Source organism: Arachis hypogaea, chromosome 16 (genome assembly GCF_003086295.3).
Source record: "Arachis hypogaea cultivar Tifrunner chromosome 16, arahy.Tifrunner.gnm2.J5K5, whole genome shotgun sequence".
NCBI classification, from domain to species: Eukaryota; Viridiplantae; Streptophyta; class Magnoliopsida; order Fabales; family Fabaceae; genus Arachis; species Arachis hypogaea.
The window spans coordinates 19494062-19512631 of record NC_092051.1 but is presented as its reverse complement, the minus strand read 5'-3'; the positions used below and the strand labels follow the sequence as shown (position 1 = coordinate 19512631).

At 36.1% G+C, this 18570-nt stretch overlaps 3 protein-coding genes across 4 annotated transcripts; 1 reads left to right on the top strand and 2 right to left on the bottom strand.

Moving 5' to 3' along the window:
• The first annotated feature begins 1330 nt into the window (after positions 1-1330).
• On the top strand, positions 1331-9274 carry LOC112758275 (mediator of RNA polymerase II transcription subunit 14). Of its 2 annotated transcripts, none has more exons than XM_029293568.2 (8): positions 1331-1893; positions 2126-3181; positions 3707-3801; positions 3890-4064; positions 4199-5189; positions 5296-6296; positions 6666-7720; positions 8090-9274. In XM_029293568.2, exons 1-8 carry the CDS (start codon positions 1681-1683, stop codon positions 8889-8891), a joined length of 5388 nt encoding a protein of 1795 aa, XP_029149401.1. In that variant the 5' UTR covers positions 1331-1680; the 3' UTR covers positions 8892-9274. The 2 variants fall into 2 exon arrangements, with proteins under 2 accessions (XP_029149401.1, XP_025662681.1); XM_025806896.3 differs by having other exon boundaries at positions 3704-3801.
• A 237-nt stretch (positions 9275-9511) lies between these two features.
• On the bottom strand, positions 9512-10812 carry LOC112758278 (sec-independent protein translocase protein TATA, chloroplastic). Its single transcript, XM_025806899.3, has 2 exons — positions 10282-10812; positions 9512-9775 (listed from the first exon to the last, which is right to left on the bottom strand). Exons 1-2 carry the CDS (start codon positions 10594-10596, stop codon positions 9632-9634), a joined length of 459 nt encoding a protein of 152 aa, XP_025662684.1. The 5' UTR covers positions 10597-10812; the 3' UTR covers positions 9512-9631.
• Positions 10813-15158: 4346 nt separating this feature from the next.
• Positions 15159-18248, bottom strand: LOC112758277 (light-inducible protein CPRF2). The gene is made up of 6 exons (XM_025806898.3): positions 17626-18248; positions 16828-16924; positions 16366-16585; positions 16173-16248; positions 15955-16080; positions 15159-15783 (listed from the first exon to the last, which is right to left on the bottom strand). The coding sequence occupies exons 1-6, from the start codon at positions 18007-18009 to the stop codon at positions 15385-15387; spliced, it is 1302 nt and encodes a 433-aa protein (XP_025662683.1). The 5' UTR covers positions 18010-18248; the 3' UTR covers positions 15159-15384.
• Positions 18249-18570: the final 322 nt, after the last annotated feature.

Below are 18570 nucleotides of genomic sequence, written 5' to 3'. Positions count from 1 at the left end.
TCGTGTATACCCTTTATTATTTACGCAGCTATCAGACTCTATTATCTCCTTGTCAATTCGTTTCTAATTTTTTATCTTCTGTTTATTTATTATTAAGTCTTCTCCTTTCTACTCCTGGTTTCCTTTCTTCACAATCAAACTATGAATTTCAATCTTGCAAATCCCCATTATTTGGTTGTAACAAATTAACTAAGTAACAAATTACTTTCAGCAAAAAAGATTTCAGCAACACATTTCACGCTCTAACTATTTGGTTACCCATCACATTCTGTCCCCAGTTAATTATGAAAACGCACACGATATTCATTATTCTTTTCAGATATGGAAGGAAAGAAGAAAAGACACCAATCGTGACTTTCTTGACAGCTAAATGCATAAATAGTATGTCTACTTTGGGACTCTGTTAATTATTTCTATTTATGAAGTTTTTGCAGTGCACTTTAACAATCTTAAGAAACAATTAGTTTATTCCAGGGAGAAAAGAAACAGAAATGGTAAAGGGAAGATTCCACATTGAAGTGAAAACACAACTGCTTACCAGTACCACATACCAAAGCTAGAACTATTTGGATGTTAGAAATAAAACTAAAAAAAAATGGATTTAAAGCACATGAGCAAGTAAATTATTAATTTTTTTATTAGTTTCTGTAGTTTTTTATTTTTTAATAAAAATTTATTATTTTAAAATTTGTAATTAAATTTTTATATTAAATAAAAATATATAATTAAAGTTTTAGTAATTGTTCTTTTTTTTAATATTAATTTTAAAATATTTATTTTTAACAAAAATAAGTGAAAGGTATAAGAAGGGGAAGGTCACATGACTACAAAGAAAAGAAAGAAAGAATCGAATTGAGATTTGGTCAGAGGAGACCAAACTTAAAAACTCTCAGGTTTATTTTGGGTGAGTTTTTTTAAAAAAAAAATTTTTTGAGTTATTTTTTTTAAAAGATTTTGTAAAAAAATAAAAGTAATTTTATATTTAAGTATTTCATATAAAAAAATTTTTATTTATCAATTATATTTAGATATAATAATATAAAAATACTTATTTATTTATTTATTATGTAAAAAAATATTTAAAAAAAATCTTTTAAAAAAATATAAATTACAATTTCTAAAAAAAAAAAAAAGAATCTTTTCATTAAACCACGGTTTTTATTAAACCACGGTTGGTTGAACACTGAGCTTCTGCACAGTGCACACCTATCTATCAGTATATATGGTAAGTGAAGACAAATCTTGGGCATCAAAACTTCTTAACTACACAGCCGGTCTCGCACTCACCATGAGGTCTTTCTTTTCATGTTCACTCAAACACAAATTTGATGATCTTATCCATTTATATTATTTATATTATATCTGAATGGTAGAGACTAACGGAACATCGAAGTTTCGCTCAAGTACAACGGGATACCCGAATCGCTTCCTAAACTATTAGTCCAACGAAACCATATACCAAGATAGAGAGAAAGAGAGAGAGGGAAAGCCCTATTCTGCTTCCTACTCATACCTGCTTTCTTGCTTCCTTTCTCGCTCTAATTGGAACCAAATTGGGGGAAATTTGCGGCCTACCTAACATAAAACCCTAGCGTTCGAAGCTATTTAATGCCGGAACGGAATAGAACGGAACACAGATCGGACAAGAGAACCCTAATTTCTGAGGATTGAGAGACAGACATGGCTGCGGAGTTAGGGCAACAGACGGTGGAGCTGACGACCCTGGTTTCCCGAGCTGCCCAAGATTCATACAGCAACCTGAAAGAACTGGTTGAAAAATGCAGGTCCACCGAATTGTCCGATACAGACAAGAAGATCAGTATCCTCAAGTTCCTCAGCAAGACCCAGCAGCGCATGATCCGCCTCAATGTGCTCTCCAAGTGGTGCCAACAGGTTACCCCGCCAAAAATCAAATCTTGCTATTTTTTCTTGCATAGCATACTCTTCATTCAATCCATTGGTCTCTACAAATTCCAAAACTTTGTATTTGGGAGATACATAATTGATAATGAATAGAATTACGGGGTGGTTTGGGGCACTGGTTGAGTTGAATATAAATTAGGGAAAGGAAGTTTTTTTCTTTCTTTGTTGGATGGGATGTGCTTATAGGTTTTTTGCTTTGTAGGTTCCTTTGATAAAGCACTGCCAGCAGCTAGCTTCGACTGTTTCAAATCACGATATGTGTTTTACTCAAGCTGCGGATTCTTTGTTTTTTATGCACGAGGGGCTTCAGCAAGCCCGTGCTCCGGTTTATGATGTGCCCTCTGCCATTGACATTCTCTTAACGGGGAGTTACCAGCGGTTGCCTAAATGTATAGAGGATGTTGGTACTCAGTATACCTTGAATGAAGAACAGCAAAAGCCTGCTTTGAAGAAGCTGGACGCTCTTGTGCGGACGAAATTGCTAGAAGTTTCTCTTCCTAAGGAAATTTCCGAGATAAAAGTTTCCGATGGTACGGCATTGATTAAAGTGGATGGAGAGTTTAAGGTTTTAGTGACTCTTGGTTACAGGGGACACTTGTCCATGTGGAGGATATTACATTTGGAGCTGCTTGTTGGTGAAAAGAATAAACCTATCAAACTAGAATTAATGCGACGCCATGTTCTCGGGGATGATCTAGAGAGACGAATGGCGGCAGCAGAAAATCCATTTTCAATATTGTACTCGGTTCTTCACGATCTATGTGTTTCACTTGTTATGGATACTGTCATCAGGCAAGTGCAAGCTCTTCGACAGGGAAGATGGAAAGATGCAATTCGATTTGAGCTCATATCCGATGCGGCAGGTTCCATGCAGAACCCTGACGGGGAATCTGATTCATCCGGTCCTCGAACTCCTGGTTTAAAAATCATATACTGGCTGGAGTCCGATAAAAATGCTGGCATGTCTGATTCAGGTGCATGCCCATTCATAAAAATTGAACCTGGGCCAGATCTTCAGATAAAGTGCATACACAGCAATTTTGTCATAGATCCACTAACAGGCAAGGAGGCAGAGTTTTTCTTGGACCAGAGTTGTATTGATGTTGAGAGGTTGCTGTTAAGAGCTATTAGCTGCAACCGGTATACTCGTCTACTGGAAATTAAAAGAGAACTGGAAAAAAATAACCACGTCTATCGAGCAGCAGATGATGTTGTACTCCAGTCTCACTTGGGTGGACCTGATGTTGAATATAAACAGGTTAGTGTACATTTGTTAGGGAACATTTGGAGTATCAATTTGATATGCTACATCAGGCAATTTTTTTTTGTTTCTTTTGGGTTTTGGCATATGTGGTTTGATGCTTCTTGTTTGGTATCACCCCAATTTGGGGTTTTCCTTTGTTAACATTCTTGTAACTTTGGAGAACTATATTGTGAATTACGGGTATTTGACTACTTTCGTATTTTGCCACCATAAGGACTTCTCATCATTCTTGCATGGACTATCTGTAGCTAGATTCTGATATCTTCTGTCTGTTATGTATGTATGTGTGTGTGTGTGTGGAATTTCCGCTGCTTGGTAAATACTTTGCTGCTGAACACTTTTGACATGTAGTTGATCTTCCAGTAAACACAGTTGGCCTTTAAATTTTGCAAGCTAAGATACAATTTGTGGCTGAATTTGTGATACCCTTTTACAAATCTTGTAATATTATATCCTACCTCTTTCCCATTCAACCATTCATTAAATTTTAAACGATGAAGCTGCTTTTGTCTGTAGAAGGATGATAAAGGCTTCAGCAAGGAATCTGAAGGGTATGAAGTGTTGCGTGTGCGTGCCTATGCCTCATGTTTTTTTACTCTTGGAGTTAATATCAGGTACCTTACTTTTCTAAGATGCTTTTTCCTAATATCTTAGGCATTTGAGTTTAGTTTCTCAAATTTATGTCCCTGTTATGTTATTCAGAAATGGCCGTTTCCTTCTTCAATCATCGCAAAACATAGTTGCTTCTTCATCATTGTTAGAATGTGAAGAAGCTTTGAATCAGGGATCTATGACTGCAGCTGATGTATTTGTAAGCTTGAGAAGCAAAAGTTTATTGCACTTGTTTGCATCTATCGGAAGTGTCTTAGGGCTAGAGGTATATTTCCCTGTTTTCATTCCTTTTATTGTTAAAAGAAAAAGACAAATTCCCAAACTATTTTGGACCGAGTTTAAGTTGGTTATTCAGAAATGACTTACCTAAGACCACTGGCTTATTGGGCATTCTTGTAGGTATTCGAGCATGGATTCAGTACAGTTAAAGTACCCAAAAACATTTTGAACGGTTCAGCAATGCTAATTATGGCGTTTCCAGACTGTGGGAGCTCTTATTTCCTGATGATGGAACTTGATAAGGATTTTAAACCTTTGTTTAAGCTGTTAGAGACTCAGCCAGATTCTTCTGGAAAAGATACTTTATTTGGTGTCCTTAATCAGGTGCTGCGGGTCAAAAGAATTGATATAGGACAGCTGCAGGCACTTAAAGATGAAATGAATTTAAGCCTGGTTGACTGGGGAAAATTACACTCTCTTTTGCCCAATGCTGCTTGTCCAAATCAAGAATCTGTACGTGAGTTTCTTTCTGATATTCGACTTGAGAGTTCCATACAGAATGCAAAAGGTCATCCTTCAGGTTTTTCATCACTTGTTGATGAAGTGTTTGGACTCGAGAAAGGTTCTTCTGCATCTCCATTCTCTGTTCAAAATCATGGATCCCTACCTTCACATTATGGTTCTGTCCCAATGAACCTCCATAGTCTAAAAGCTGGGACCCCATCTCCAAAGTGGGAAGGAGGCATGCAAACATCTCAGGTTAACAATGTAACAAAACCTTCAGGTGTTACAAACCACTATAGTGATTCCATGTTCTCATCAGGCAGTGTGAAGGGCCCAGTTCAATCCAATTCTGTTGGATCGATTTCCACAGGACAAGGAAGGAGCGCAGCTGGGAAAAGGTTATTTGTTTCAAAGTCTGAACAGGATCTGGCTTCTCTTAAATCTCCGCATTCAGTTGACATTGTGTCCTCAACTGCTATGGATGAAGATCAACTTAGAGTACTGAGTGATTCCTCTAATGATGGTTTTGGTGGAAGTCGGTCATCTCGACTTTTATCTCCTCTACCAACTAGTTCTCGCATATCTGTTCCTAATTCCAAACCTAATGGACCTCAAGCTGAATCACTCAAGGCTGCTGGAGCCAATTCATGTGCTTCAACTCCCGTATGTAAGATACTTGCTTTCTTCTCTTCAACTTTATCATATAATGTTTTTGAATGCTGTGATATATATTACCTAAAAACACACATCACTGCCGAAATGACTATTTGCAGCCCAGGCAATGGAATCCACAGGCAATGAAGATGTTATACCCAAACACGATAAAAGATCTCGGAAGAGAACAGCTTCAGATATGTTGAATTTGATTCCATCTCTTCAGGGTCTTGAAAACAACTCAGCAATTTGCAAGAGGAGAAAGATTTTGGATTCATCTGGCTCTCAACTGTCTTTGCCACAAGGGGTTGTACCTACTGAAATGATATCTAGGGCTGAAGGATACAGCTATGGAAGTTTGATTGCAGAAGCAAATAAAGGGAATGCCCCATCTAGCATTTATATAGCAGCCCTGCTTCATGTGGTCAGGCACTGTTCACTTTGCATTAAGCATGCTAGGCTGACGAGCCAAATGGATTCATTAGATATCTCATACGTTGAAGAAGTGGGTTTAAGAAGTGCATCCTCTAACATTTGGTTCCGACTTCCATTTGCCAGAGGTGATTCATGGCAACATATATGCTTGCGACTTGGCAGACCTGGTTGCATGCATTGGGATGTTAAAATAAATGATCAGCACTTCAGGGATTTATGGGAGCTTCAGAAAGGGAGCAGTGCTACGCCATGGGGTTCAGGTGTTCGAATCGCCAATACGGCTGACATTGATTCACACATACATTATGATCCAGATGGTGTTGTTTTGAGCTATCAGTCAGTTGAGGTAGATAGTATAAAGAAACTAGTGGCTGATATACAAAGGCTTGCTAATGCAAGAACTTTTGCCCTTGGCATGCGGCAATTGCTTGGGGTAAGAGCTGATGAGAAGTCAGAAGAGACAAGTTCTGATGCCAAAGTATCGGGTACAAAGTTTGCTTCAGACACTGCAGAGAAAGTTACAGAACATATGAGAAAAGCATTCAAGATTGAGGCAGTTGGGCTGATGAGCTTGTGGTTTAGCTTTGGTTCAGCTGTCCTTGCTCGTTTTGTTGTTGAGTGGGAATCTGGTAAAGAGGGTTGCACAATGCATGTATCTCCAGACCAACTTTGGCCCCATACTAAGGTAGGTTTGTTTTTCGTGAACTGATTTCTGTTTGTTTCTTTCCTTTGACTACAGCTGGTCGATTTCTTACATACTCTGATTATTTATGCTACTTATTGAGTGACATTATTGTGGAGCATCTTTCTTGTGCTTTGTTGGCTGATTTTTGCAGTATGAACTAGAAAATACTTGAAATTAGTTTATTTATCAGTTTCCTTTCCTTTAACTTGCAATGCTTAAATGGCATCTGTTTTCTGCTATTTCAGTGGTGATAAAAAACCAGTTACTTACATGAAGTAACTGGTTTCAGAAACATGTGAAATTGTATTTTTGTGTAGATACAACAATATCATTTGATCAGAATGTTTTTTATGCTTTTACTTTGTACAGTTTCTAGAAGATTTCATAAATGGTGCTGAAGTTTCATCGCTTTTGGATTGCATTCGGCTGACTGCGGGTCCCTTGCATGCTCTGGCTGCTGCAACCAGGCCAGCTCGAGCTGGTCCTGTTCCAGGGGTAGCAGCTGCTCTATCTTCCATACCTAAACAGACTGGTTATATACAACCACAAGGACTTCTTGGTAGCTCAACTTCAAACGTTGGCCAGCCTACCTCTGGTCCTGGGGGAAACACTGCCATGTCTGCTCCTGGTGGCCTTACCAATCAAACCCTTTCCATGTTAGCTGCAGCTGGGCGAGGTGGCCCGGGCATTGTTCCAAGTTCACTTTTACCTATCGACGTCTCTGTTGTGCTCCGTGGTCCGTATTGGATACGAATCATGTACAGGAAACAGTTTGCTGTTGACATGCGTTGCTTTGCCGGTGATCAGGTGTGGTTGCAGCCTGCAACACCGCCTAAAGAGGGTCGTCTTTCTGGAGGGTCATTACCATGCCCCCAGTTTCGCCCTTTCATCATGGAACATGTTGCCCAGGAGCTGAATGGATTAGATCCTAATTTCACTGCACAACAGGCAGGCGGACTGGCAAATTCAAATAATCCAAATCCTAGTTCAAGTTCCCAGTTAATGGGTGCAAATGGAAGTAGAATAAACTTGCCAGCTTCTGCTGCAATGTCTAGGACAGGAAATCCAGCAGCTGGTTTAAATCGTGTGGGAAATGCATTGGCAGGGCCATCAAATTTAGCTTTGATGAACTCTGCTGTCTCTCTACGTAGGCCACCTGGAGCAATTGTCCCTGCCCACGTTAGAGGTGAGCTGAACACAGCCATTATTGGCCTTGGTGATGATGGAGGATATGGGGGTGGCTGGGTTCCTCTTGTTGCACTTAAGAAGGTTCTCAGAGGTATTCTTAAGTATCTTGGAGTACTATGGTTATTTGCCCAGTTGCCAGATCTTTTGAAAGAGATTCTAGGATCCATTTTGAAGGAAAATGAAGGTGCACTTCTGAACTTGGACCCAGAGCAACCTGCATTGCGTTTTTTTGTGGGGTAAGTAATTTTTGCCTTACCATACTATCTCACTCGTTTATGTGCTACATTTTCTGCTGTAGTTTTACTCACATGTGTATCGCTCAACTTTATTACAAGAATCACGTTTACTGTGTCTAAATGGGGTTTGTGGTCATAGTCCTACTAACATATATTCATACAGTACACCTATTAATTTCTTATGTTCAACGACTGGGATAATATGCAATTGGAACCAGAGGAACCAAAATCAAGTTTGGTGAATATATGACAAATTGTGATTAAATTCCAAAAAGAAAAAGCATAATCACTTGCATTTTAATATTTTGGTTTCATTCTTGCTATTCATAATGGGTGCACTAAATGGCATCTGTGTTCATTCATATGCAGGGGCTATGTGTTTGCTGTCAGTGTCCACAGAGTTCAGCTGCTTCTTCAGGTGTTAAGTGTGAAACGCTTTCATCACCAACAGCAGCAACAGCAGCAAAACTCAAATCCTGCACAAGAAGAGTTAAGTCAAACAGAAATAAGTGAAATATGTGACTACTTCAGTCGTCGGGTTGCATCAGAGCCCTATGATGCTTCTCGTGTTGCATCATTCATAACTATGCTCACCTTACCTGTCTCAGTTCTTAGAGAATTCTTGAAATTAATAGCTTGGAAAAAGGGATTATCCCAGGCACAAATTGGGGACATGGTTTCAGCTCAAAAACCACGAATTGAATTATGTCTTGAAAATCACGCAGGGTTGACCACAGATGACAACTCTGAGAGCTCATCTGCTTTCAGAAGCAACATCCATTATGACCGGAATCATAATTCTGTTGATTTTGCACTGACTGTTGTTCTTGATTCTGCTCACATCCCTCATGTCAATGCTGCCGGCGGTGCTGCTTGGTTACCGTACTGTGTTTCAGTAAGGTTGAGATATTCTTTCGGCGAAAGTCCCAGTGTATCCTTTCTTGGTATGGAAGGTAGCCATGGAGGTAGGGCCTGTTGGTTGCGTGTCGACGATTGGGATAAGTGTAAACAGAGGGTGGCACGAACTGTGGAGGTTAGTGGGAGCTCACCAGCCGATGCAAGTCAAGGTAGGCTAAAATTGGTTGCAGACAGTGTGCAAAGGAATCTGCACATGTGCCTTCAAGGGCTAAAAGATGGTAGTGGGGTTCCAGCCAACTTTGGAGCAACATGATTGTTTTGCTGCTAGCAGCAGTGTTTTATACATATAGTTTCGGGGTAGTGTTGTCAATACTGCATGGGTTAAGTTATAGGTTGTGCAGTTTCCGTTGGAAATGAGGTTTTGCTGTAATGGAGAAAAAGGGCACAGGTGATAATAACAGCCGATTTTTTTATGGAAGAATGACGTTTTCCAGGCGCCAATACTAGATTACTAACAGAGGTTCATAATATCAGTATTTGAAGTTTTCTTCAGAACATTTAAGATTGGAATTAGGTTGTACAATATCTTTTGGTGATAGTGTAGTCATGGTATAAGCTTTTGGGTGGTGGATTTTCTTTCTTGTACAGATGACAATATCAAATGAATAGATCAGTAAACCAAACTTAGTTTTCTTACTTTTTTTTCCATCACCTCATGTGACGCTTTTGGTCTTTTAGAATTTGAATGATAATTTTGTGCGAAGAAAATAGGTGGGCTTCTTTGCATCCCATTTTTTACCATGGTGAGTGATAATATTAGAAGGAAACGAGGGGCAAGATTATTGGTTTCTTAAATAAATCAACCCACCAAACTCTATCTACTTGCTAATATTATCCTTTATAAAGTTCTTTTCCATCATGCGAGGTGAAAAATGAAGAACTAAGACTTGGTCTCAATAAGATAAGAATGGTGTTCCCAAAACGCACAATTGATGCCATGGTGAAAATTTGGTGCATTACTTAATCATAATATGTTGATACACACTACACGGTTCACACACTATCCTTAGAACTAGACACCTCCATGCCTTGCTTCTTCTCCTCCTGTTCACTCAGAGCAACAGGCTTTTCCTCTGATGGACCCTCTCCTGGGGACTCAGGATCCTTCTTAATCTCTGACTCAAACTCCTTTGCTGCCTACAAAGATTAACAAAAAACAGAATAAATAAACAATCTTGTATACAATGAAGAAAAATGTTTAACAGTTAACAAATGATAACATGGGGCAATCTCAAACAATGCATAATCAGTATGAGTTTATCCATAGCCATATGAAGATGTCAACTACTATGGGATCAGTTCTTTGAAGGCCCTTGTATAATGTTTGATAGATTTAGGGTTAAGTGTTCTGTATGCTCTCAATTGAGTTGTATCAACATATTGCAGAACAAGTCAAATCATTCAATTGAGTAAATCATCACATTTAACATTTGTTTAGTTTAGATCAGGACACATCAATATGAAAACCCAAAACCCTAACTTCAAGGCATATTAATAAGCTCACATCAGAAAGGAACACAGATCCCGTGAGAAACGACCAAAGATACGAACTTTATCAGAACCCAACTTCCAAAAAGGTACAATTGAATTAAACTCTATTGAATCGATGAACAAGAGAGAGACAGAGAGGAAAGAGGATGAACCTGTTGGAAGCTCTTAACAGTTTTGCCGATGCTGCGACCAACCTCGGGGAGCTTCTTGGGGCCGAAGACCAGGGCGGCGACACCGGCAATAACAACGAGCTCGGGGACGCCGAGGCCAAAGAGGGCGTTGCAGGTGAGACCCCTCTTCTTTCTGATGGTGGTTGGAGCAGTGAGAGCTAAAGAAGCTCTCCTGAAGAGTGCAACGTTGGCGGAACAGAAGGACGAAGTGGAAGCGGAGAAAGGAGGAGCAACATTAATGGAGGGTGTGGGCCTTAAGGGGATTGCGGCCCTCATTCTCATACTCGTCATCTCCATCTTCTTCTTCTTGTTTTGGTTGGTGGCTCTGTCTCTGCTTTCTGCTAAGATATTTTCTTTTTTCTTTTATTATTATTTTTATTTTTATGAGAAATGCGAATGGGCGTAGGAGTAACCTAACACGACTCTGTCTCTCAAAATTAAAATGAAGACAGCATCATTTGACCAGCGGGTCCTTTCCTAGATAACACAACTAACAATAAGAAAATCATTTGTTCCTCACGTGTATAGTATATCTACCTAACTTTAACCATCTTCAGCTAATATTCAATTTGGTCATTGTATTTAGTATTTACTTGGAAATTTTAATTTAATTTTTTAAATTTCAATTATTTTTATTTAGTTTTTAAATTTTACAAATGTAATTTATATTAACAAAATTCATAGTTATCAGAATTGAATCGACAATTGACCTACTCATACGAACGAATCACTGAATTACTAGTTCAACTAATGAGTCACTGATCTATTCGGTTGACCCGATCATAATTAAATAAAAATATAAAATTATAAAAATAAAAATAAAAATAAAATAAAATAAAATAAAAAATTAAATACATGTTTTCAAAAAATATATTAATGATAATTAAATATAACTTATGGTACAAAAATAGATAATAAATTAGTCACTAATACAAAATATTTTAATTTATCAATATCAATACGTTTATATATTATGTGTTGTTACTTGTTTAGTATCCATATCAATCCATATTTAAAAAATTTTTAAAAAATAAAAATTCATTCTTAATTTATTATATATTTAATTTTTGTCACATATATTTTTGTCACATATTATCTTGTCTAATTTTTTAGTTAAACCAGATTATGTGGTTATTGAAATAATAGTTTTCAATATCTTAATTGCACCAATACAAATTTACAAAATTTATTAGTGTAATTGAAATTTTAGATACTATTTTAGTACATCAAAGACCACTTTTGGTCTGGAGCTTCCAATTTTATTTAGTGGAAATGCATTTAAAAAAAAAAGACTTTTTCAGATCATACGAAAGGGGCATATTTTTTAGGTAACGGGCTTGTGTTTTGGGATCTATTAATACTGTCAAGAGTCATGACGAGTAAAAACTTGATGTCCATGAACACAAAAAATAAAAAAACCTTGATTGTTACTTTTGCATTTTTAGTAATTAATTTTAGAAAAATACTAAGAGTCATTGGAATTTATCGTTTTTGGTTATCACGTAACCATCAACTCAATTCTTTTAATATAGTAATCCAACAATATATTTTATCTATTGCGATAAGGATGAAATGGATGACCATGAGTAGATCATCTTTTTCATGCTGAATGACTACATTATTAAAGTCCTTATATTTAATGATAGTGAAAAATAGTAGCCTCCTTATATGTATAAATAGACAACCTCAGTACATAATATGGACACAGCAATAAAAACATTTTTCATTCTCTCTTTTTTATACTATTCTCCCTCTCTTATATTCTTTACTACAATATTAATATATTAATTATATTATTATAGTAATTGTAGTAAATAGTAATCCTAGAGTTATCTAATTATATTTTTATATTTTATATTTGTTACTTCTTCCTTATTTATTTAGTTATTTTACAACACGTTATCAGCACGAAATTCTAACGAAATTTTAGGAAGACTCCAGGTAACAAATTTTCATTATGTCGAAACTCTCTCATCTTGAATATAATGCTTTTGATATATTTGGAAACAATTATTTATCATGAATATTAGATGCTAAAATCCATCTTGATTTAATGGATCTTAGAGATACCATTAAGGCTGAAAATAATACATCCCAGAAGGATAAAGCCAAATCCATGATTTTCCTTCGTCGTCATCTTGAAGTATGATTGAAAATGAATATCCCACATTAAAAGATCCTGCAGATTTGTGGAAAGACCTTGAAGATAGGTACAATCATCAAATACTTCCTTAAGCCCGATATGTTAGAGAAAACTTTCTCGACCTTCAATGCCTCGAATGTGCTCCTGCAGTAGCAATCGAGAAAAAGGATTTAAAAAATATTCTGAGCTAATTTCTTACTTTCTTGTTGCTGAACGCAACAATGAGTTACTCTTAAGAAATCATGAAGCGCGCCTAGCTGGCGCCACCCCATTTCCTGAAGCAAATGCGGCAAATTATAACCTAGAAGAGGTAAATAGCAAGATTTTGATAACGAGAAAAATTATGGAAAGAAAAGAAATTATGTTCACAAGAAAGAATCTCACCAGAAGTGGGATAAAGAAAGAAACAATGTGCAAAGTAAATCAATTGAGGATAAATGCTTCTGTTGTGGTGGAAAGGGCCATTGGTCACGTACCTGTCGTACCCCAAGGCACCTAGTTGATCTTTATCAAACATCTTTGAAAAAGGATGACAAAGGAAAGGAAACAATTTTTGTTTCAAATGATGAAAATTCCACCACTCATTATGATGTATCTAATTTCTTTAAGGATTCTGAAGGAAATATTTACTATTTGATCAATGACGGAATAGTTTGATATGTGTATGTGTTTGTTAAATATTCATGTGAATAATTTTACTGTGCATGTACTTCTACTCATTTTATTATTATTATTATCATTTGTCTTTGAAGAAAAATGGCAAGGACATATTCTGAAGATATTTGCCTTGCGGATAGTGCAAGTTCGCACACTATTCTTAAAAGTGATATATATTTTACCCATCTTGTGCCAAAAGAAGAGTATGTTAATACTATTATTAGCTCGATCAATGTGATAGAAGGCTCTGGAAGAGCTATAATTTTGTTTCCCGGAGGAACAAAATTTATAATAAATAATGCACTGTTGTCTACCAAGTTTTGAAGAAACTTGTTGAGTTTCAAAGATATTCGCCAAAATGGATATCATACTGAAACAATGAATGAGGGAAATCATGAGTATTTATGTATCACAACTCATGATTTAAATAAAAAGGTTATATTAGAAAAGTTACCCTCACTTTTATCTGGGTTGTATTATACCAAGATTAGTGCAATTGAATCACATGCCATTGTAAATCATAAGTTTACTAGCCTAAATGAATTTATAACTTGGCATGATAGATTGGGTCATCCGGGAACAACCATGATGAGGAGAATTATTGAAAACTCCCATGGACATTCACTAAAGAACCAGAAGATTCTTAAATCTAGTGAATATTGTTGTGCTGCATGTTCTCAAGGGAAGTTAATTTTAAGGTCATCACCAGTAAATATTGGATTTGAGTCCACTGAATTCCTAGAAAGGATTCAAGGTGATATATGTGGACCTATTCATCCACCATGTGAATCTTTTAGATATTTTATGTCCTAATAGACGTATCTTCAAGATGGTCACATGTGTGCTTATTATCTTCTCGCAACGTGGCGTTTGCGAGATTACCAGCTCAAATTATTCGATTAAAAGCACAATTTTCAGAAAATTCAATCAAAACAATTCGTCTTGATAATGCTGATGAATTTACTTCCCAAGCTTTTGATGCTTATTGTATGGCTAATGGAATAAGTGTTGAACATCCAATAGCTTATGTTCACACATAAAATGGGTTAGCATAATCACTTATTAAACGCCTCCAATTGATTGCTAGACCCTTACTTATGAGAATAAATCTCCCAACTTCGGTTTGGGGCATGCTATTTTACATGCCGCAGCACTTATTCGTTTGAGACCAACGAGTTACCATAAGTTCTCTCCTATGCAATTAGCTTTTGGCCAGCAGCCAAATGTTTCACATTTAAGAATATTTGGATGTGCGATATATGTTCCTATTGCACCACCTAATCGCACCAAAATGGAAATCCAAAGAAAATTGGAGATATATGTTGGATATAATTCTCCCTCTATAGTGAGATATCTTGAGATACAAACCGGAGATGCATTTAAATGGATGACCATGAGCGGATCATCTTTTCCATGCTGAATGGCTACATTATCAAAGTCCTTACATTTAATGATAGTGAAAAATAGTAGCCTCCTTGCATGTATAAATAGACAACCTCAGTACATGATATGATCACAACAATAAAAATATTCTTCATTCTCTCTCTTATACTATTCTCCCTCTCTTATATTCTTTACTACAATATTAATATATTAATTATATTGTTATAATAATTGTAGTAAATAGTAATCCTAAAGTTATCTAATTATATTTTCATATTTTATATTTGTTACTTCTTCTTTATTTATTTAGTTATTTTACAACATTATCTATATTTTTAAATATTAATATTTAACTAATAATCAAAAACAATAAATTCTGATGCTTTTTTAACATTCCTCTTAATTTTATTGTAAGTCATTATCCAATCTAGTAGTTATCTCTATTTGCACCCAATCTAAGAGTAAAACAAACTGTAGCCACTTCGAGTCATTGTTCTTCCTTGCTAAATATTCTGATTTTGTTATGTTAATTTGTTGAGCTTCACATCATAGCTCATTCTTCTAATCCTCAGGTACTTCTTTGTATCAATCAGTATTACTTCTGCCTCAAGTAGAGGGAATATTATGCATGGTTGCATTGATGCAGTCACAGAAACTAACAATAACTAAAGACATATGAAGTAACGGATATACAATTCTGCATTTCTGAAGTGAAGCTGCTAACTCTACACGCGTGCATTTGTACTCCAAACTGAAAGCATCATATGCCCAATCATCCTAAGAAACGTCAAATCCATTTACAAAGTAAATTTGTGTCAAGAATCGAACCTTGCTCACAGAGATAGTGGAACTAATATTTAATAATGATTTCGCGGTTAAGGGATTGTTTAACATCGCTATTTTTATTGGTGCTTTCCATTAGAAACAGGAGCAGATGAATCTGCATTGCCACGGATTCGCTTCTGAAGATGTTCCAAGCTAGCCACCCTTGGCAAGGAAGATGTTCGGTCCATCTTGTTCCCACCAGTCGATGCGGTGGCGTTATGCTGCACATTTTCGTCTGAAGATACGTCTGCCAACCAATTGTTGACTCCATGATCATGGCTCGACATAGGATTGTTTGAAGTGCGTTGAAAGAAGTGACGATTTGTGTCTTCTTGAACAGGAACTGCTGCATCAGTTGATGTCTCAGAAGGGCTTCCATCAAATGATGGCATTCTGATTGATGATAAATCAGCCATGGCTGGAAACATTGGATTCAACCCAGTAATTCTTTTGACAGTTTCTTCAGCCATCTTTACCTGAAAAAGAGAGCATGTAAGCAGAGATGATAAATGCCATTGTAGATGGCAAAAAGGACGAGGCCCTGATTGGGCTCAATCCTCAGCTTGTCAGAAAAACCAGGCCAAGTGAACAAATTTGAATGAGCATTAGACTTCATAATTTCAATTGATGCTCATGGAAGGCATTACCTTTGCTCTTAAGGTTTCAACATCGGCTTTCAATACTCTGTTGTCAACAGCAGCATCATTGTATTTGTGGCTAATATCTGTTAGACGCTTTAACAATGATGAATTTTCACCTCTTAATTGAGAAACCTAAGAGAGAATATTAGGTCAGAAAATATGAATACTAATTTGCAATGGCTAATACAGAGAGCATAAGCCAGATCTACAAGAAACCTACATACCTGTGTCTCAAGCTCGGTTAAATGAGCCTGCTTTCTTCGTCTTGAGCGTCTTGCAGACTCTCTGTTAGAAAGCATCCTGAAAGACAACATTATTAGTTGTTGAATAACAAGCAGTGTCCTTGAATTTCACAAAATTAATGTCTTACAATAAAGGAAACTAAATAAAGAATATATGAATTCTACGGCTGTTTACCTCCTTACTCGTTTTGCATCAGTAGGGTCCATGTTTTCAGTCATATTAATCTCTTCCTCAGCTTCCTCATCATCTGACTGGTCTTTAGACGATCCACTTGTGGTTGATCTGATTGCAACAGCAGGCTTATTTTGCACACCAGATAAGGAAGGAATCCCCACTGGTACTTTGGCATCTTTATTTTGTACTTTAGATGAATCATTTCCAGAAGGGCCAGATCCTACAAAGAAAATACAAGGAGATATATAACTTTTTATTTCAGTAGATGCAGATGTTACATGTATACAGAGAGACAACACTCAACCTCTAAGCATTCTAGCAAAAACAAAACTGTAAACCTCGATCTGTTCATTCACCATACTCATAGTTTCCTTTACAAATGTAATCTACTACCTTAGGTTGATGCTCTAATTCATGCATAAACTATCATAAACAAATCCAAATGAATGTGCTAATTCAAACCTTTTAAAGTAGCATGAGATGCAACTTGAGAAAGATTAGTTGCCTGTGATGTACATTCAGAAAATGAGGCAGGAACTTGAGATTTTACCAAAGATCCCTATTACCATGAGCAGAAGAAAACATTAGATACTGGTTGTATTCATCACAAAGGGAATGAAATGCAAATGAGGAATGACTGCAACTCTAAAGACTAGGATTGACATACATAAATCTAAAATAGAATCTCATGTAGGTACAGACTCATCCATCCATGCATTTATGCATAACCTTAATTTTTAAAATATCATCATCTAATTATTATGCTTTCTGTATACCTAATAGTCAAAAGAACATTATCTCATTTTGTCCAAATGAAAATTAAAAGGCTAACTTGATCTAAAACTTTTTCTTCTTTTTAACTTTTGGAGATGCCTCTTTCTTCCATGAAGAGCCAACTTATTTGCCCATTTTAAGTAAAACTTTTTGGTTTCATAAATAGTTTATTGTCTACATAAGAATCACCTTTTGCTTTTTCTACTAAAATTCCTTCCATAAAAAAAAAAAGGATCCTTTATGATTTATGCCGAAAGAAAAACCATTGTTATCAAACTCTCAAGTAAAAATGTAAACTCCTAACAAATTCTCATGAAATTTTACCTACACTCGTATAGATGAACTCTTGAATTTGATTATCCATTTATGCAGTAAAAAAACACAACTAATAAATTTTAAAAAAAAATCAAGTTGTGTTCCTGAAAAGTTGGAGTTTTTATCAACAGAAAGATAAGAGAGAGAAGAGAAATTAAAGGAGAATGTTACCCTGGTCAAAGCAACGGCGGCGCAAGCGAGCTTGAGCTTGGTCTTAAGGATAGCTTGGTAATCCTCTGAATCAACGGCGACAGAAGAAGAAGAAGAAGAAGCAGTGGCATTGGGCAAAACGGCAACGGTGGTGCCGTTTTGAAGAGGCTTGGTTTCCATGTTTTGGGAGAGGTCCTGTTTGATCTCAACCACAGAAGACGACGACGAACACGGCGACGCCACTGTTGCTGATACTGCCGAAGAAGCTTCTTGCAGAAACCGTTGGAACGCCCACTCTGAAGCGCTGCGGTTCATCGTTGACTTCGCCGTCAACTCATCCATCCTCTTCGCCGCCGGCAGAATAAATGCCTCCGATATTTCCTCAACTGAGAACACCCTTTCCATCTTATTCTTAACTCTCTCTCTCTCTCTCTCTCTCTCTCTCTCTTCCCAATATTTATATGCTTGATATACAAATTTATCATGGGGTAACTAATAATAATGGATAAGGATAAAAGACAGAATTTAATTTTTAATACTCTATTAAATAAATTAATTTTATATTTGTATCTAATCTAATTTAATACGTTAGCAAAAAAAAATTGCATTTTATATGAATTATGTAAATGATCATTTAATAAAATATATGTAATTAGATGATTGTATGTAATATACATCAAAACTAAATTTTAAAAAATAATTAATCAAAAAATATTTTGAGATTTTTAATTTTTTATTAGGGTGCCGTAGCTAGGCAGCATGCTAACAATGGATGTTAATAAAAAAAAAATGATATATATATATATATATATATATATATATATATATATATTATAAAGATCAATTATATTAAACATATACTAAAATTAATTATTAGTATAAAATATATGATACATATTAAAAATAAGTTAAATAAATATATATTTAATATTTATATATAAATACATAATATTTAATTTTAATAAC